This window comes from Petromyzon marinus, chromosome 33, assembly GCF_048934315.1.
Source record: "Petromyzon marinus isolate PM22_M1 ecotype Great Lakes invasive population chromosome 33, UKy_Petmar_22M1.pri1.0, whole genome shotgun sequence".
NCBI lineage: Eukaryota > Metazoa > Chordata > Hyperoartia > Petromyzontiformes > Petromyzontidae > Petromyzon > Petromyzon marinus.
Window position 1 is genome coordinate 435,702 of NC_133699.1, and position 16,448 is coordinate 452,149.

At 45.3% G+C, this 16,448-nt stretch overlaps 1 protein-coding gene across 5 annotated transcripts in view; it reads left to right on the top strand.

Moving 5' to 3' along the window:
• Positions 1-326: 326 nt before the first annotated feature.
• Positions 327-16,448, top strand: part of LOC116948268 (uncharacterized) — a 38,038-nt gene continuing 21,916 nt past the window's right edge. The window contains exons 1-7 of one of the 5 annotated variants that reach the window (XM_076071411.1): positions 327-1,331; positions 2,510-2,595; positions 3,613-3,702; positions 4,046-4,576; positions 6,035-9,797; positions 10,753-10,898; positions 15,407-15,538. In XM_076071411.1, coding sequence (XP_075927526.1) covers positions 1,211-1,331; positions 2,510-2,595; positions 3,613-3,702; positions 4,046-4,576; positions 6,035-9,797; positions 10,753-10,898; positions 15,407-15,538 — 4,869 coding nt within the window. In that variant the 5' untranslated portion in view covers positions 327-1,210. Of the gene's footprint in view, positions 1,332-2,509; positions 2,644-3,612; positions 3,703-4,045; positions 4,577-6,034; positions 9,798-10,752; positions 10,899-15,406; positions 15,539-16,448 lie in introns of all 5 variants that reach the window. The other 4 variants (XM_076071408.1, XM_076071409.1, XM_076071412.1 and 1 more) reach the window with 4 other exon arrangements.

The window sequence follows — 16,448 nt, forward strand, 5'->3', positions numbered from 1 at the left end:
ATGAAGCAAAACATAACTTCACATTAATTAACATAACCATTAAACAAAGAATAAACAATGCAGCATGCGATTTAAAAATATATCCTAATTTCCAATAAACTACTGTTAAGCTTTGGAATTTAGTCGCTAAATTGTTAAAAAGCAATTACATTCATAATAACCAAACAAATGTTTACATTTTTCATTCGTATTTACTTGAGCCTGCAAACTCTTATCCGTTTTGAACTTTCCGAGTACAGCATTAAACTCAGATAGTAAATGTTGTGGCTTGGCTCACCAACACACCGGTTAGTGCTGTACTAGTATACTACACTATACACTACACTATACACTAGTGCTGTACTAGTGACGAATTGTCACGTTCTGTTTACGTGACAACCCTCACTAGTTGGCTGTGTCAGGTGGTGGCGGGTTTAACGACACTTTTATATATTAACGCGATCTAACCCCAAAAAAACCCTCTATTATGGAGTGTTAAACTCTTCTCTGGACAATATCTTATGCGCACAATGCGTCACAGAACAGAGAATTCGTCAATTCGTTACGAGCGGTGGCACAGTGGTTAGCACGGCACGGCGCTGCGAGTTCAGGGGAAGTATGGTCAAACAAACCCCCATGAGCGACGCGGCATAGGCCGACATTTATCCAGCAGTAGATTGACCAAGGGCTGCACATGGATTTCAATGTACACATCTTCACTTTTAAACTCGCACTATCAACTGGCGTGACGCTCATTCTCAAAGACGCTGGTGGAACCATTAACCGTATGAGAACCTCAACAGGTCGATGTGCACGTCTTCATAAATAGACAATTAAAGACAAGCGATTGTGGCCATGCAACCCAAACTATGCACCATCTGGTAAACCGCAGCACTGTAGTCTTCGCTCGTTTAACGGAGGAGATATAGCAAAACAAAAACTCGCTCCTGAGGCCCTCTCGTCGTGGCTAGAACATCTGCTGTTTTAGCTCGTAGGCAAGAAGAGAATAGAAATGGCATGAAAACTGCCAACAAAATTAAGCCACTCTCATCAAATTCCACCCGGTGTCTGCGGTAGTGGCTTCTGCGGATGTTTCGTTTCGTGATTGTGTCAGCTGGCAATGAACAGCGCGCTGACGTGGGTTGCCAGCGACCAAAGGTCACTTTGAAGCCCAAGAAAGGACTTGCTGCTGCGCGTTTTAGTCTTCGTTGGACGTTTACTCGTGTGAGCCATGGGGCCACCTGTCAGCAGGCTTCTGCTGGCTCTTGGTCTTCTTCTCTCCGTGAGATGGAATTCCGCCGGCGCTCACAAGTTTTCTGATTTCAAGCTGTGCGCAGATGAAGGCTGCAATGGTGAGTGGTGACACAGGGCACTCACCCCCCCTCCCCCAAGCGCACTGCGTGCCTGGCGTGATTTGTTAAACGAGATGAGAACTTAAAGACGCCAGCATGAGTCTCATTTGCAAGAGTGACCTGGGGGCATTCGTCATTCAATAAGGCAGTGTTCTTCACTGCTTTTCAGAGGAGGGCCACTTTCGCCGATAAGACATTTGAAACCATTGGGGGTTTGACAGGAGCACGATGATGATGATGGGGGTGTTTTCACTTGTGTCTCTGTCGGCGGCCGCACGTCAGGGCTCGCACTAAATGCCACCAGGGGCCGCCAGTGGCCCGTGAGCCTTGCAATGAAGAACGCTGCAGTCGGGTGGAACGATCGCTATGTGTATTCCCAATTGCATAATTAGCGAATTTGGTAGATGTGTACAAACAACGCTGGCACACAATGGCCTACTGCTCTCGCGAATGACGTCACGCGATCTTTAACGTCCACTGTGAAGCGGACGGCGTGGAGTTATTATGGTTTATACACCCACAGTATTAATCAGGGCGGCAGCTGGATTCCAACTGTAGACCTTCTTCAAGCGGCTTACGCGCTACTGCTAGGCCAGGGATTGGCAACTTGCGGCTCCGGAGCCGCATGTGGCTCTTTAAGGACTGCTTCGTGACGTTATTTATTAAGGACCATCGTCTCGTATTCACGTGGCATTGCGGATCTTGGAATATTGAGTTTCTTTAACCGAATTCGAAAAAAAGTCTCTTGTTATTTTGGTGGCCGACCCCTCTGCTAGGCAATGTAACTGTCCTAAGTGTGGTGTGCTTCTAGAATTGTCTTTTCGTACACTCACTTGTGTGCGACCAATGGAGAAAATGTAAATGCTATTTAATATTTGACAACTCGTATATAACACTACTTTGCATGTGTTTTCACGGTTGTGCTGTACAGTTCCCTCGTGTGTGTTCAGGACGTACCACGTGTCGTTCGGCACGATGTCCGATATTTCGCTCCACGAGCTGGATTGAGTTCGTAAAAAAGTTCCCAGCATGTGGAGCGAAACGTCGGACATCATGCCAAACATCGCGCGGCCCAAAAAACACATAGGAGCTACGCATATATATGGACTAAATTAATGCCCATCAGTGAATTAAATTATGTTGACGCGTATGTGTGTGTGTACATGCGCTGTGTGAAGCCATCATGAGCCACGTGAAGGCGCTCAGGGATTACGAGGCTCCGGATTGCCGCTACCTTTCCTTCAAGGCCAAGGACAGGATTCAGGTGTTCATGAAACTCACCGGCGAGTCAGACTCCCTCTGGGCTGGCAGCGTGAGTGTGAAGCAGGGGTGGAGAATCTTGGCCTTGCTTTGGCCCAAATAATCATTATGATCTCGACTCACTGACCCTCACCAGACAACATGTACCTGACATCACCACCCAACTGACACTTATCTGTGATCATTATTACATTTATTAGCTCTGATCAACTCACTGCTGGATGAAGACCTTCCTAAGCCATGACCACCTCTCACGGTTATGCGATGTAGCAAACCATCTAACACCTGCGCACCAGCTGATCTCCTTACTCCATCTCATCGGTGGACGTCATCTCGGACGCTTTATATTCTGAGGTGCCACTCTGTCACGATTATTGATCACCCGCCATCATACCTTCCAGTTTCGTGTCCTGCCCAAGCCCACTTACTTGTCTGAACAGTTTGAATGATGCCCTTAGACTGTGCATGTTCTCTCATCGATGTGTTCCTCTTTCTCCCTCTCAATGTAAATCCAAGCATGCATCTCGTCATCCTGCTTTGTGCACTGACTTTCAAGTACCATTGGTGGGCCACACATTAACACACACCGTGGCGTCATAAAATAATGATGCAAAAATAATGCTCTCCTTTCACTAACACATTGAGGCTGGGTCGCACTTCCCAAGTTGATGTATGGCCACAGTGTTTGCAGTGACAGTATCGTTTGTGGAGGCCGTTTTAAAGTAGTAGGTCTTATGTGGCCAAGGGCCGAATTAAATGTAGTCTTGGGTCATATCTGGCTCATGGGCCAAAGCTTTCCCAGCTCTGGTGTAAAAACTATTGTGAGAAATCTTGTAAGCGGAATGGCCCAGGGAAAAAATATATATATATGCATTTCTCGATCAACTATCCATCTTCATTTGCTTGTAAATTGCAGCGGTGGACTATGTCACCCATTTGGCTGCGGAGATGTTGTCCATCCGCTAATACCATCATGTCGGTTATATTTCAACACTGACTGTTTTTTATCGTTGTGTTGTAGTGTCAAGGGAAGATTGGATTTTTCCCAAAAGATGTTGTCAAGGAAGCCCAGCCATTTCTGAACGCAAAGGAGATCAAATTGCCGTCAACGGTAAGCCCATCACACACTGTTTGTACAACGATTGGGATACTTTAACTCTTAACAGAATGAAGAACAGGTTTATTAACACATGTTTTTACTCTTGCTCAAGATTAGCTGGAGGAGATAATATACCACTTTACACTTAATTTGACTCAGGGCTCAAATCTTCATGTATTATTTGCTGGGTCACTGGTAGACTGGACCAGGCACGTCGAGCAGGTCACAAACCCACACAGACCCCACATTAAATTAAGACCTGATCCCATTGCAAACAATTCACTCAAAAAAAATGCATGGAAATAACAATGCCAAGGTACTCTAGAATGTCTCCTGCAATTCTGTCTGTGTTCAGGAGAGGGACTTTAGGTGTCTCGATGGAGAATATGTTGGGGAAGAAAACGACAGCAGTGAGGACATTGAGGACAACTCAGCTGAATTGGACTCGGCCGAATTGGCTGTGGGGAACCCTGAGGTTGAGGATCAGGAGTTCATTGAAGACACCTCCTCAGAAGAGAACGTCATCGGTTCTGGAGAGGATGACATCTTGGCTGAAAGGGCCGACTTGGTAAAGCCTCCAGAGATAAAGTCCACCGGCATTGCCGCCACCATGCAAGGGCTTCTGTCCAACGCGGGAGGTATCCTTGGATGGTTCAGTGGAGACAAAGCTGCGTCTCAGTTCGAAACAGGCCCGGCGGCAGGCGACGCTGCAGGGCCAGGAGATGCTGCTGATATGCTGAGCCACTTCGGCGACGAGCAGCGTGCCCCAGGTGGAAATGGAGAGCTGGCAAGCGACGTTGCGCAATCGCCAAGTGGGGACAGTGGTGCCGACTCATCCAAGCCAGGCGACGTCGCAGCGGAACAGGAGGTGAAAATCGACCTGGGAGTGAGAGAGCACGCACACCCACACGATACGCAAAGTGCAGTATTAAGTTTAGAGAAGAGGGCGTGACTTCATTTTTTGCTAAGCTGTGCCTGTGGCTTGTGTTGCTGGTGAAGATAAATACCCAAGATAAATAGCAATCTATTTCTAAATTACCATCTAAGGTGATTACCCAAGATAATAATCATGTATAACCAGGGCTTAATTTCAGCCGAGTCTGTCCGGATTAGCGTCCTTGAAAATATATTCGCACCTGGCACACCAAATCCAATATACCTCAGTTTAACACGTAGGCTTTCACGGCCAATATCATCCAAAATACAGTTTTTTTGGGTTAGATCGCGTAAATATGTAAATCTCGTTAAATCCACCACTACCCGACACAACCAATTAGTAAGATTTGTCACGTAAACAGAACGTGCCAATTCGTTACTAGTACAGCACACCGGTGAGTTGGAGAGCCAAGCCACAACATTTACAATCTAAGTACGACGTTTCGCCCGTAATTACAACTAGCTTCATCAGGCGACAGCCAGATTTGTGGAGAAGTCCATCTGTTTCGTTCCTTAAATAGAGGCGTAGATGTGATGACAACACTTGTGTGCTCTTCTTGCCTGAAGTAGGGGGGGCAATTAATTGATGCATATTTATGTAGTGATCAACGAACATTATGCAGGTGCATTATGGGAGCCCGTTGTTCTTGAACTCCCTGTCAATTGTGTGGACTAAAATAGCCTACCAAATGTAATCTCTAATCCCAAATAATACATTAAATTAAACAATATATTATTTAATGATTTGCTTCCAAGCAGCTCTAAGACGGTAAGCTATCCAAACGGTTAAAATAATTTTTATTTCTCTCAATTTCGATAGATTCTCTCATTTGTCTTGGCCAGTAGTAACTAGTTTTGCACAGAACTTCAACATTGTCAAAATCAATTGAGTGTCCTTGTTGGCACGCGTGTTCTGCTACTACTAACAATTATATTTGGGAGTATTTAATATTTCTTTGGTGTTCTTTTAGCCTCGTGCTGATCATTTTCGTTCAGTTTGCCCAACATAGCATTTGCCACAAGTTCAATTAATCCGGTACACAGCTATTGATAGCTTCGGTAATACATATTTTATACCAGACATTAATTCTGTATTTTATGTACTGTGCCAAATCTGACTCAGATGTTTTGTTTTTCCAAACATTTGGCTAGTTTATCAGTTACTCCCGCAATGTACGGTATTTTACTAGTTTTCATTACTTGGGCAGTTTCAATGCTCGTGTTATTTGATTTGCTTTTGGCATTGAATGCCAATATATCTTTCACTATGGCTGTTTTTACTCGTCACACACTACATACTCCAGTCTACCACCGTAAGTGGGTGGGTAGATACTGTAGGTGTGTAGGTGGATGCATGGATAGGTGGGTTCATTGTGTACTTGTGTGTTTGTGTGTTTCACTGGCCCAGCATGAGGTGCCTACACCTGGAGATGAAATCGCCAAAGTGCCACATGTGCCTGGAGGGTTCCTTAATAACGTGCAGAGTCTCGTGAGTGGCTTCAACTTCTTCGGATCTAAGCCAGCGCCAGACGACAAGCCCGCTGGTACAGGTGGGATCGTTACAAGTGAAAAGAGCGAAGAGACAATCTTGCAAGACCGTTCCCCGACTCTTCAGCCCATAGATGAATCTCAGGCCTCGGTTGAGGCTTCAGCCCCAGATAAACCCACAGCTGATGCTTCAGCAGATCTGAGCAATAATGCGAATGTTGAAGTGGTTACAAAAGACCCACAGCTGCCAAGCGCAGAGCCACTGGCGTATGGGAACACGCTTGTGTTAACAGAGGAGAGCAACGGTGGGGACATCAGCATATCTCCCGACACCTCTTCTACTGGTGACCGTGGAGGTAAGGTGGATTCCACTGATGGTAGCTTTTACAATAATGCCAAATGGATGTTCTCAGGGTTTGGAATGTTTCCCAACAAAAAAGCCACTGGCCAAACTGATGGTGCTAAGCAGCAGTCGAGCATTGACGGAAACTCTCCAGAATATCTCTCAAATGTGGAAATAACTTCCGAAAAGGCAATATCTGAAGACACTGCACCTACAGCCAGTGAGATTATGCCAGTGGCTGGGCAGTCACTCAAAGGGCATGATTATTATGTAATTTCAGACCAAGATGATGCTTTATCTCAAGCTGAAAACCACACTTTCGAATCGGAAGTCCATGACTATGTTCAAATTGAAAATAAATTGAATGATGGCAATGGAGGTGATAGCTCGTCTCAGCAGATGCAAGACCTGGTGGTGGACACAGGAAATGGAAAAGCAGCAGCAATGCCTCTGGATGGGGCAGAGAACAAATCTCCTCAATCGGGGTGGTTTGATGGCTTTTTGAACCACGCCCAGGAGGTGACTAAACTGTTTAAGAGAAAAACGGCCAAGGATAAGATGAGCTCAGATGCAAAGGACATGGCGGCACCCGGTAAAGTGTTTGAAACAAATGGCCAAGGGCAACCACCTCAGCTCGCAACAACTGGAGGCATGGCAAATGAAGGTGATCAGAATAAAAACACAACCCTGTGGCCAGAACCTACACCTGCCGACAGCTCACAGGTTCAAGATGGTATTAGCCAAGAAGAAAATATTTTGCAGGTCGAAAGTCACATGCAAAATGAAACGGTGGATACCATGGACGTTGCTAAATATGAAAATGGTGACTTGGATGGCGATCCAACTTCTGTTGATGCTGTCACAACAGAGTCAAATGATTCTGCAAATGAAGAGGAAGGAATAATATTATTGGAGCACCAAGATATCGATAATGACAAACAAGATGCGACTTTACATCATGCGAAATCTGACTCTGACGGATTTAATGTTGAAAGTGATGAATCAGTTGCTGTCAGCGATGAGAAACCAGAAGTTGGTCATGGTTCTGATGTGTCAGATGATGCACTCCTTAGCACTGACAGCGATTGTGGAAAGAGTATTGATGAAGTGACTGATGGCACAATATCTGAGCATGACAGTGCTTCTATCAATGATATTACCCTTGAGAATGATGACAATCCACTTGTGACTGAACGCCCACCAAGCCCAAATGAGGATAGAGACAGGTCATCCGATTTGGTTGAAGGCCAGCTGTTATCTGAATCAGTAACAGGTGACAATGGCAGTATCGTAGAAGATGGGAGTGACCTTAAACCAAGTGAACAACCTTCTCTGGAAGAATTTTCACCAAGTGAAAACAGCCTTGAAGAAAGTTCACTTGAGCTCAATGCAAATCACCCATTTGAATACCAAAGTGACTCTGTGGATGACAGCATTGATCGAGGTGGCACAGAACCTCTACCAACTCAACTTGAACCTGAAGAGAGTTCTCAGGACCAAATAAAAGTACAACAACATGCAACATCAACGGTGGAAGACACCGATGTGGAGAACATAGCGTTGCATCGTGGAGAAGATGCCGTTGAATCTGTGTTTGAAATGCTTCCAAATGTAAGTCAGCCTGAAGCCACGCAAGGTGAAGCAAAGGAAATTTTGTCTTTCGAACAAACTGAAGCTGCTACAGAAGATGATGGTGTAGGTGAAGCCTCGCATGTTGAAGAAGCTCCGATTGAACAAAATAAGCCTGAAGACGATTCATCAAAAACATTGGAAGGCAATGTATATGAAGAATCAACTTTTAAGTATCATGACGGTGCTGCCAAAGGTGGCGGTGTGCATGAAGATGACATTTCGTTGGTTGATAAATATCTGCAACAAGTGCTTGAGCCAGAACATGGGTTAGTAGATAACACGGAACACGAACATCATGAAGGCCTGGCTTCAAAGCCTGACACAGCTGATGTGGAAAGCGATGGCATTGATGAAAATGAAACATCGCCTGCTGATGAACTTTTGCAATATCCACATGAGACTGAAAGTATTCCATCCGATCCACGTGAAGAATCAGATGTGCAGCTTCGTAAAAATTATGTCGAAAGTAATGGAGCAGAAGATGGTGAAACTTTTTCTGGTGACGAGACTCTGCAAACTTGGAATGAGAATGAAGATACTCCATCAGACCAAGGAAACCAAGTCGGAGATGACCCGCATGAAGACTTAATTTTGCATCAAGAGGACGATTATCTAGAAGGTGACGATATTAAGGAAGAATTACACATTAAAACGCCACCAAATCCACTTGCCACTGAAGATCATATTGGCGAAAGCGTCAATTTGGAGAACGATACCATGGCTGAAGAGGTTAAAAACGAAGACATTATGCCATCTGTTGAAGTGGTACCACACACAGTGAATGAGCCCGAAGATGACTCAAGCAGCTTGAATGTAGCATACCGAACTGACTTTTCAGACGAGCCACAAGAGTTAGGCTCTGTTGCTGATGTTGATGCTGAAAATGAACACGGCATCATCGACAGCGCACAATTTGTCCCTGAAACTGAAATGAGTGGCACCACATCTCAGTACGCCAACACCAATTTTGATCTCGGATTAACGGATCCTGAAATGATGGCTGGTGAGCGCATACAGCTGAGTGAGCATGTTACATCAAACCAGCAGGAAAATGCTGATACCAGCACAGTGATTGAGTCGCGTGACCCTACCAGTGATGCCGAAGTGATGGATAATATGGGTGCGGGTGCAGGAAAGGTTGTTAGCGATCAAGGTAATCTTGCACAAGAGGAGCCAACCGTAGATGCTGTTAAAGCGAACTACGCTTCCACAGGCAGCATCGTGGGGGAGAACGACGACACGACGAGTGACGCGGTCGCTATAGAGATGCAAAACCAAGATGATGGCTCAGAATCTGAGATTATTGCTGCACTGGTACGAGAAATGGGAATGGTGAGCGAAGGACGTATGGACGATGATTTGGTGCCGGAAGTCAGTGTTGCTGAAAACGTAGATTTAATAGACACACACAGTTCTCAAGACGCAGGCGATGCATCTCAAACACTGGTGACAACGGAAGCTGAAGTTCTGCACGGTGCATCTCAGGATCAAGGGGACCATCCCAGTGACAGCTCTCCAACATCCGGAGAGGCCCAGGCGATGCTGGAAGAACAAGACATTGTGAAGGAACGTTCAGTCACGAAGCTAGAAAATGATGACCCCATTGTGGCTTCACATAGAGCTAAGGAGCAGGAACCACGGTTGACCAACTCAGAGATTTCAGAATCAATTGCAAAGGTCGGAAGGGTGCGCCGATCTTATGTGAAGGGTAAGTTTGTGGTGGGATTGTTATGATGGTCAAAGGTAGCCTCTCTTGACCAACAGCCGTTTTGATTGTATCTGGCTGTGGTGGCGCATAGATTCAGAAATGAATCGTGTGTGAGACGAGATGCCACCTTACAAGAGGAACCCTAGGGAAGGTAGGGCACAGGGCAAACACACACAGGGCAGCATTTGACTGCTTAAGCCATGGCCACAATGATTAATCAACAGTGACTCAGCAATAATGAGCACCAATTACATTCACAACTGAGTTTGGTTATGTACTGTAGGATTTTTACGTGAAAACATCATACAACAAGTAGGTTATCCTGAGCGCACGTGCACGTTTATATCCAACACACAGCACGAAGGCTACTGATTGGCTGTGGCACTATTTTTCAGAGCAGTATGACTTTACAGTGCCAATTCAGGCCTCGAGATTGAGGGATTGGTTGCGATGTTAAATCCCGGTGAGGGTCGACACGGAAAAATTATTTATTTGAGGCGAAAAAAATGGCGTTATTACTTAATGTAAAATCAACAGTGGTCATACATCATTTGCTTAAGACTAGTGGCGTAGTGGATTAGCATTGGCCATAGCGTAAGGAATTAAATCGGGCCTCCACTCCAATTCCCTGCCCTCTTCATAGCCCGGCCCCTTAGCCCCTCTGGCGTATGGTGCAGTTGCACGGCCTGCACACTCGATATTACGTCACTGGCTACGGTCACGAATGGAAATGAGCACTGCCCCAAACGCATTCGTACAGGCAGACATCTTGATATTGCCTAATCACCAACACACTCTCCAGCATGGTGAAGTATGGTCTAACAAACCACATGAATGACATGGCGTGGCAAAAAATTAATCAGCAGTGGATTGACAAAGCGCTGAATATGATTTTTTAAAATATATATCTTGTGGCGATGATGTCATATGTATGTCGGTGCGTCATTGCCTCCAGCAGGTCTTTCCGAGTCCTTGGACGAACCGATGTTGGATGTTCGTGTTGGGTCACTGCCGGTGCCATGGCTCGTGTCCAGGCTGGACCATCTGCTCCTGAGGGCCACCACCTCCGTGTGGCCATCGCTGGCACCAACAGTCACCCTGGTAAGTCCGGGACCTCCTCCCTCTGTCGACACACAGAGTGGGGTCCCGGCACCGAGAGAGGAGGCTGAATCCTCGGAACTTCTTCTTGTTTCGTATGGCTGATGTAAATGCAGAGCATTAAACTACAATTTCACGTCAGACAATCACGCCAGGAGTCTGTCTGGCTCATTGTTTGGTCCTGAAGAGGTCAATTGGCGTGGCTTGTGTTGTTGTTGCTCTGCTGGCCGGGAGATCAATGATCGATGTTCGGTCACTGTGTTGATGGCATTCGTTGTAATTTCTCACTTGACAGAGTGGGCCACGTGAAGGCTGCCATCTTCCACTCCATCCCTGGAACTGATTGGGCATGACCCTGCATACTTAGATTGCATCCTCGTGTATGTCTGCTATGTTATGCTTGTTTAGCCAGGAAAACCTCACTTAGTTTCATGACTCCCCTTTCAGGAGTGTCCTGCCAAATTTTTTGCAGTGGGGGGCGATCATTGTACAGTCCACGATATATTCTAATTGAGAAAGTGGGGGTACACTTTCAAATTTGGAGAAACGTGGACAGTGACGCCGGCACACACAGTGGCCGTGCCGTAGCTCCCTGGGATAACATGGAGCGGCTCCCAGCACACACCGCGTGAACTTGGCACAGACCGAGTTTGAGTTAATTTGATTTGTTACACGCATGATGATGATCCCGTTAAGCCAGTTTTCCCGGCAGCGTGTGATCCTTGCAGCCAGCAGCAACAAAAACAACAATACCGTATTGCAGAGAACGGGTATGGCAGCAGGGTCCTTAAGGAATATCGCACAGGGACCAAACGAGGCGTTTTACGGCTGTAAACGAAATGCACGCACATCGAGGGAAAAGTGCAAATACAACATCAGAGCGAAAGAAGAAAAAAGTCCGCACTCGCACCTTCTGTGTGTATGTTGTTGTTGAACTTATTTCACACCGTACGTAGCCAACCTTGATAATCAGAGGTGCGGAGAAAGGACAATAAACTGAAGACAAAAAGTAATGAAAAAGAATGAGATTTCAATTTAGATGATTTAAAAGTGCATAACACAAATGGCTTCTTAATATCGAAAGGAAGAGCATTCCAGACGGCCGCAGAAGTGTATCTGAAAGCGTGCAATGCAGCGACTATCTTTGTTTAATGGGAAGCCATGCAGCGACTATCTTTGTTTAATGGCTAGCCATGCAGTGACTATCTTTGTTTAATGGCTAGCCATGCAGTGACTATCTTTGTTTAATGGCTAGTCATGCAGTGACTATCTTTGTTTAATGGCTAGCCATGCAGTGACCATCTTTGTTTAATGGCTAGCCATGCAGTGACTATCTTTGTTCGATGGCTAGCCATGCAGCGACTATCTTTGTTTAATGGCTAGCCATGCAGTGACTATCTTTGTTTAATGGCTAGCCATGCAGTGACTATCTTTGTTTAATGGCTAGCCATGCAGTGACTATCTTTGTTAAATGGCTAGCCATGCAGTGACTATCTTTGTTTAATGGCTAGCCATGCAGTGATTATCTTTGTTTAATGGCTAGCCATGCAGTGACTATCTTTGTTTAATGGCTAGCCATGCAGTGACTATCTTTGTTTAATGGCTAGCCATGCAGTGACTATCTGTGTTTAATGGCTAGCCATGCAGTGACTATCTTTGTTCGATGGCTAGCCATGCAGTGACTATCTTTGTTTAATGGCTAGCCATGCAGTGACTATCTTTGTTTAATGGCTAGCCATGCAGTGACTATCTTTGTTCGATGGCTAGCCATGCAGTGACTATCTTTGTTTAATGGCTAGCCATGCAGTGATTATCTTTGTTTAATGGCTAGCCATGCAGTGACTATATTTGTTTAATGGCTAGCCATGTAGTGACTATCTTTGTTCGATGGCTAGCCATGCAGTGACTATCTTTGTTTAATGGCTAGCCATGCAGTGACTATCTTTGTTCGATGGCTAGCCATGCAGCGACTATCTTTGTTTAATGGCTAGCCATGCAGTGACTATCTTTGTTTAATGGCTAGCCATGCAGTGATTATCTTTGTTTAATGGCTAGCCATGCAGTAACTATCTGTGTTTAATGGCTAGCCATGCAGTGACTATCTTTGTTTAATGGCTAGCCATGCAGTGACTATCTTTGTTCGATGGCTAACCATGCAGTGATTATCTTTGTTTAATGGCTAGCCATGCAGCGACTATCTTTGCTTAATGGCTAGCAATGCAGTGACTATCTTTGTTTAATGGCTAGCCATGCAGTGACTATTTTTGTTTAATGGCAAGCCATGCAGTGACTATCTTTGTTTAATGGCTAGCCATGCAGTGACTATTTTTGTTTAATGGCTAGCCATGCAGTGACTATCTTTGTTTAATGGCTAGCCATGCAGCGACTATCTTTGTTTAATGGCTAGCCATGCAGTGACTATCTTTGTTTAATGGCTAGCCATGCAGTGATTATCTTTGTTTAATGGCTAGCCATGCAGTGACTATCTTTGTTTAATGGCTAGCCATGCAGTGACTATCTTTGTTTAATGGCTAGCCATGCAGTGACTATCTTTGTTTAATGGCTAGCCATGCAGTGACTATCTTTGTTTAATGGCTAGCCATGCAGCGACTATCTTTGTTTAATGGCTAGCCATGCAGTGACTATCTTTGTTTAATGGCTAGCCATGTAGTGACTATCTTTGTTCGATGGCTAGCCATGCAGTGACTATCTTTGTTTAATGGCTAGCCATGCAGTGACTACCTTTGTTTAATGGCTAGCCATGCAGTGACTATCTTTGTTTAATGGCTAGCCATGCAGTGACTATCTTTGTTTAATGGCTAGCCATTCAGTGACTATCTTTGTTTAATGGCTAGCCATGCAGTGACTATCTTTGTTTAATGGCTAGCCATGCAGTGACTATCTTTGTTTAATGGCTAGCCATGCAGTGATTATCTTTGTTTAATGGCTAGCCATGCAGTGACTATCTTTGTTTAATGGCTAGCCATGCAGTGATTATCTTTGTTTAATGGCTAGCCATGCAGTGATTATCTTTGTTTAATGGCTAGCCATGCAGTGACTATCTTTGTTCAATGGCTAGCCATGCAGCGACTATCTTTGTTTAATGGCTAGCCATGCAGTGACTATCTTTGTTTAATGGCTAGCCATGTAGTGACTATCTTTGTTCGATGGCTAGCCATGCAGTGACTATCTTTATTTAATGGCTAGCCATGCAGTGACTATCTTTGTTTAATGGCTAGCCATGCAGTGACTATCTTTGTTTAATGGCTAGCCATGCAGTGACTATCTTTGTTTAATGGCTAGCCATGCAGTGACTATCTTTGTTTAATGGCTAGCCATGCAGTGACTATCTTTGTTTAATGGCTAGCCATGCAGTGATTATCTTTGTTTAATGGCTAGCCATGCAGTGACTATCTTTGTTTAATGGCTAGACATGTAGTGACTATCTTTGTTCGATGGCTAGCCATGCAGTGACTATCTTTGTTTAATGGCTAGCCATGCAGTGACTATCTTTGTTTATTGGCTAGCCATGCAATGACTATCTTTGTTTAATGGCTAGCCATGCAGTGACTATCTTTGTTTAATGGCCAGTCATGCAGTGACTATCTTTGTTTAATGGCTAGCCATGCAGTGACTATCTTTGTTTAATGGCTAGCCATGCAGTGATTATCTTTGTTTAATGGCTAGCCATGCAGTGACTATCTTTGTTTAATGGCTAGACATGTAGTGACTATCTTTGTTCGATGGCTAGCCATGCAGTGACTATCTTTGTTTAATGGCTAGCCATGCAGTGACTATCTTTGTTTATTGGCTAGCCATGCAATGACTATCTTTGTTTAATGGCTAGCCATGCAGTGACTATCTTTGTTTAATGGCCAGTCATGCAGTGACTATCTTTGTTTAATGGCTAGCCATGCAGTGACTATCTTTGTTTAATGGCTAGCCATGCAGTGACTATCTTTGTTTAATGGCTAGCCATGTAGTGACCGGAGCTGAGGGGCCCCCAGCGGGGTCTGCGACTTCCCGAGTGGTCGGTGTTGCCATGCACCTCACAGTGACATTCAAATGCTCTGCTCTCATAACAAAACTTCAGGCGCTTGTTAAGATGGTCCCATGACACGCGACCTACGTAGTACGTGTACCTGTGTCTACAAAACAACACGAAAGAATCACTGGTGTCATGGCGGAAATTTTAAGTTACAAAATATGTAAGCAGACGATGCGTCTCCTTCACGTATCTGTCTCACCACGTACAATAAATAAAAGGATATTTTTCTACAACTTATCGGCCCCACGGCCTTTTGGGAGTGCAACATTTCAGCAGCATTGACTCAGTACAAGCAAACGGTTTTGATAGTCAGTGTCTCAGTGAAATTAGGCTTGCTTGAATCAATGAGGCTGAACTGACCGATGTAATGGGCAAGGTTCCTACAGTTTGACGTGAAAGCAAGATTTGTCTGTCCTTTTGGGTTTCTCCTCATGTCAATGTACGTGTGTGTTTGTATGTGAAGATGGTGCCAGACTGGGTGTGCCCAGGTGGAGTGAAGAACGCTGGGCAGTTCACTCCGTTGGCCATGGCCGCCCTCGGCGCTCTGGGTTTTAGTAGCCTGCTCCTGGGCTTTGTGTTCCGCCTCGGCTCTGTGGTACGTGCAGTCGCACAGCGCCGGACGCCGGCTGAGCAACATCGTGCAGGAGCCTGGCTCCAAACGGAATGTTTCCATAATCGATTACTCTACCAATATAATAAATCCAACTTGTAACGGACACAGCGTTCGCTCACTCTCGAAGAGAGAGCAACTGAGAGGTGTGAGGAGGAACCACAGTTGAGCCGGGAATGCAGCAGCAGCAGGAACCGGAGAGCCGGCACCACATTCTCCACAAAGCAATCATTACGGTGCTATTTCTCAACTAATGAGATAACACGACAATTCTGGGAGAAATAAAGTCTCACTTCCGTTGCCGCGTGTGCCGCTGGACGGGCGGTAACAGAGGGGAATTAGCGACATTGGCCGCGTCACGTTGGGCGTGGCTTGTATGGGGTTTACTGCTTTCGGGAGGCATTTTTTGTAAATTAACGGACTTCATCGACTTAATAGACTAAGTGTCCCTCTCATGGCTAGCATCACTCACAATCAGAAGGTCAGGGGTTAAAATCCCCATGGTGGATTGACCATTGGCTCCAGTTGGGGGAAGAGACACACCCCATAGGCCTATGGCCAAATCGTCCCCACACCTCAAAGGCTACGCAGGTTTTGAGCCTGGATAGCGCTTGGATTGGGGACCACCGTGCGTAACACAGGTGTTATAGGCTGCTGCTGGGTCACATTGTAAGCAGAGAGCAGTGCAGCACAATCAGTTGTGCTGTACTATGCTCCACCGTCTATGCCCACCATCTTCTCCAGCTTGCACGTGCTTGTTTAGCAATAAAATGCCTTTGCTTTAAGTAGACCAAACAACAGAAAGATAATATTGCGTAAAAACACATTTTAAACAGTGTAATTAAAGCGTATGTGGGTGTATGTAGGTCTTATTCCATTCCGTGTATGGTAGACA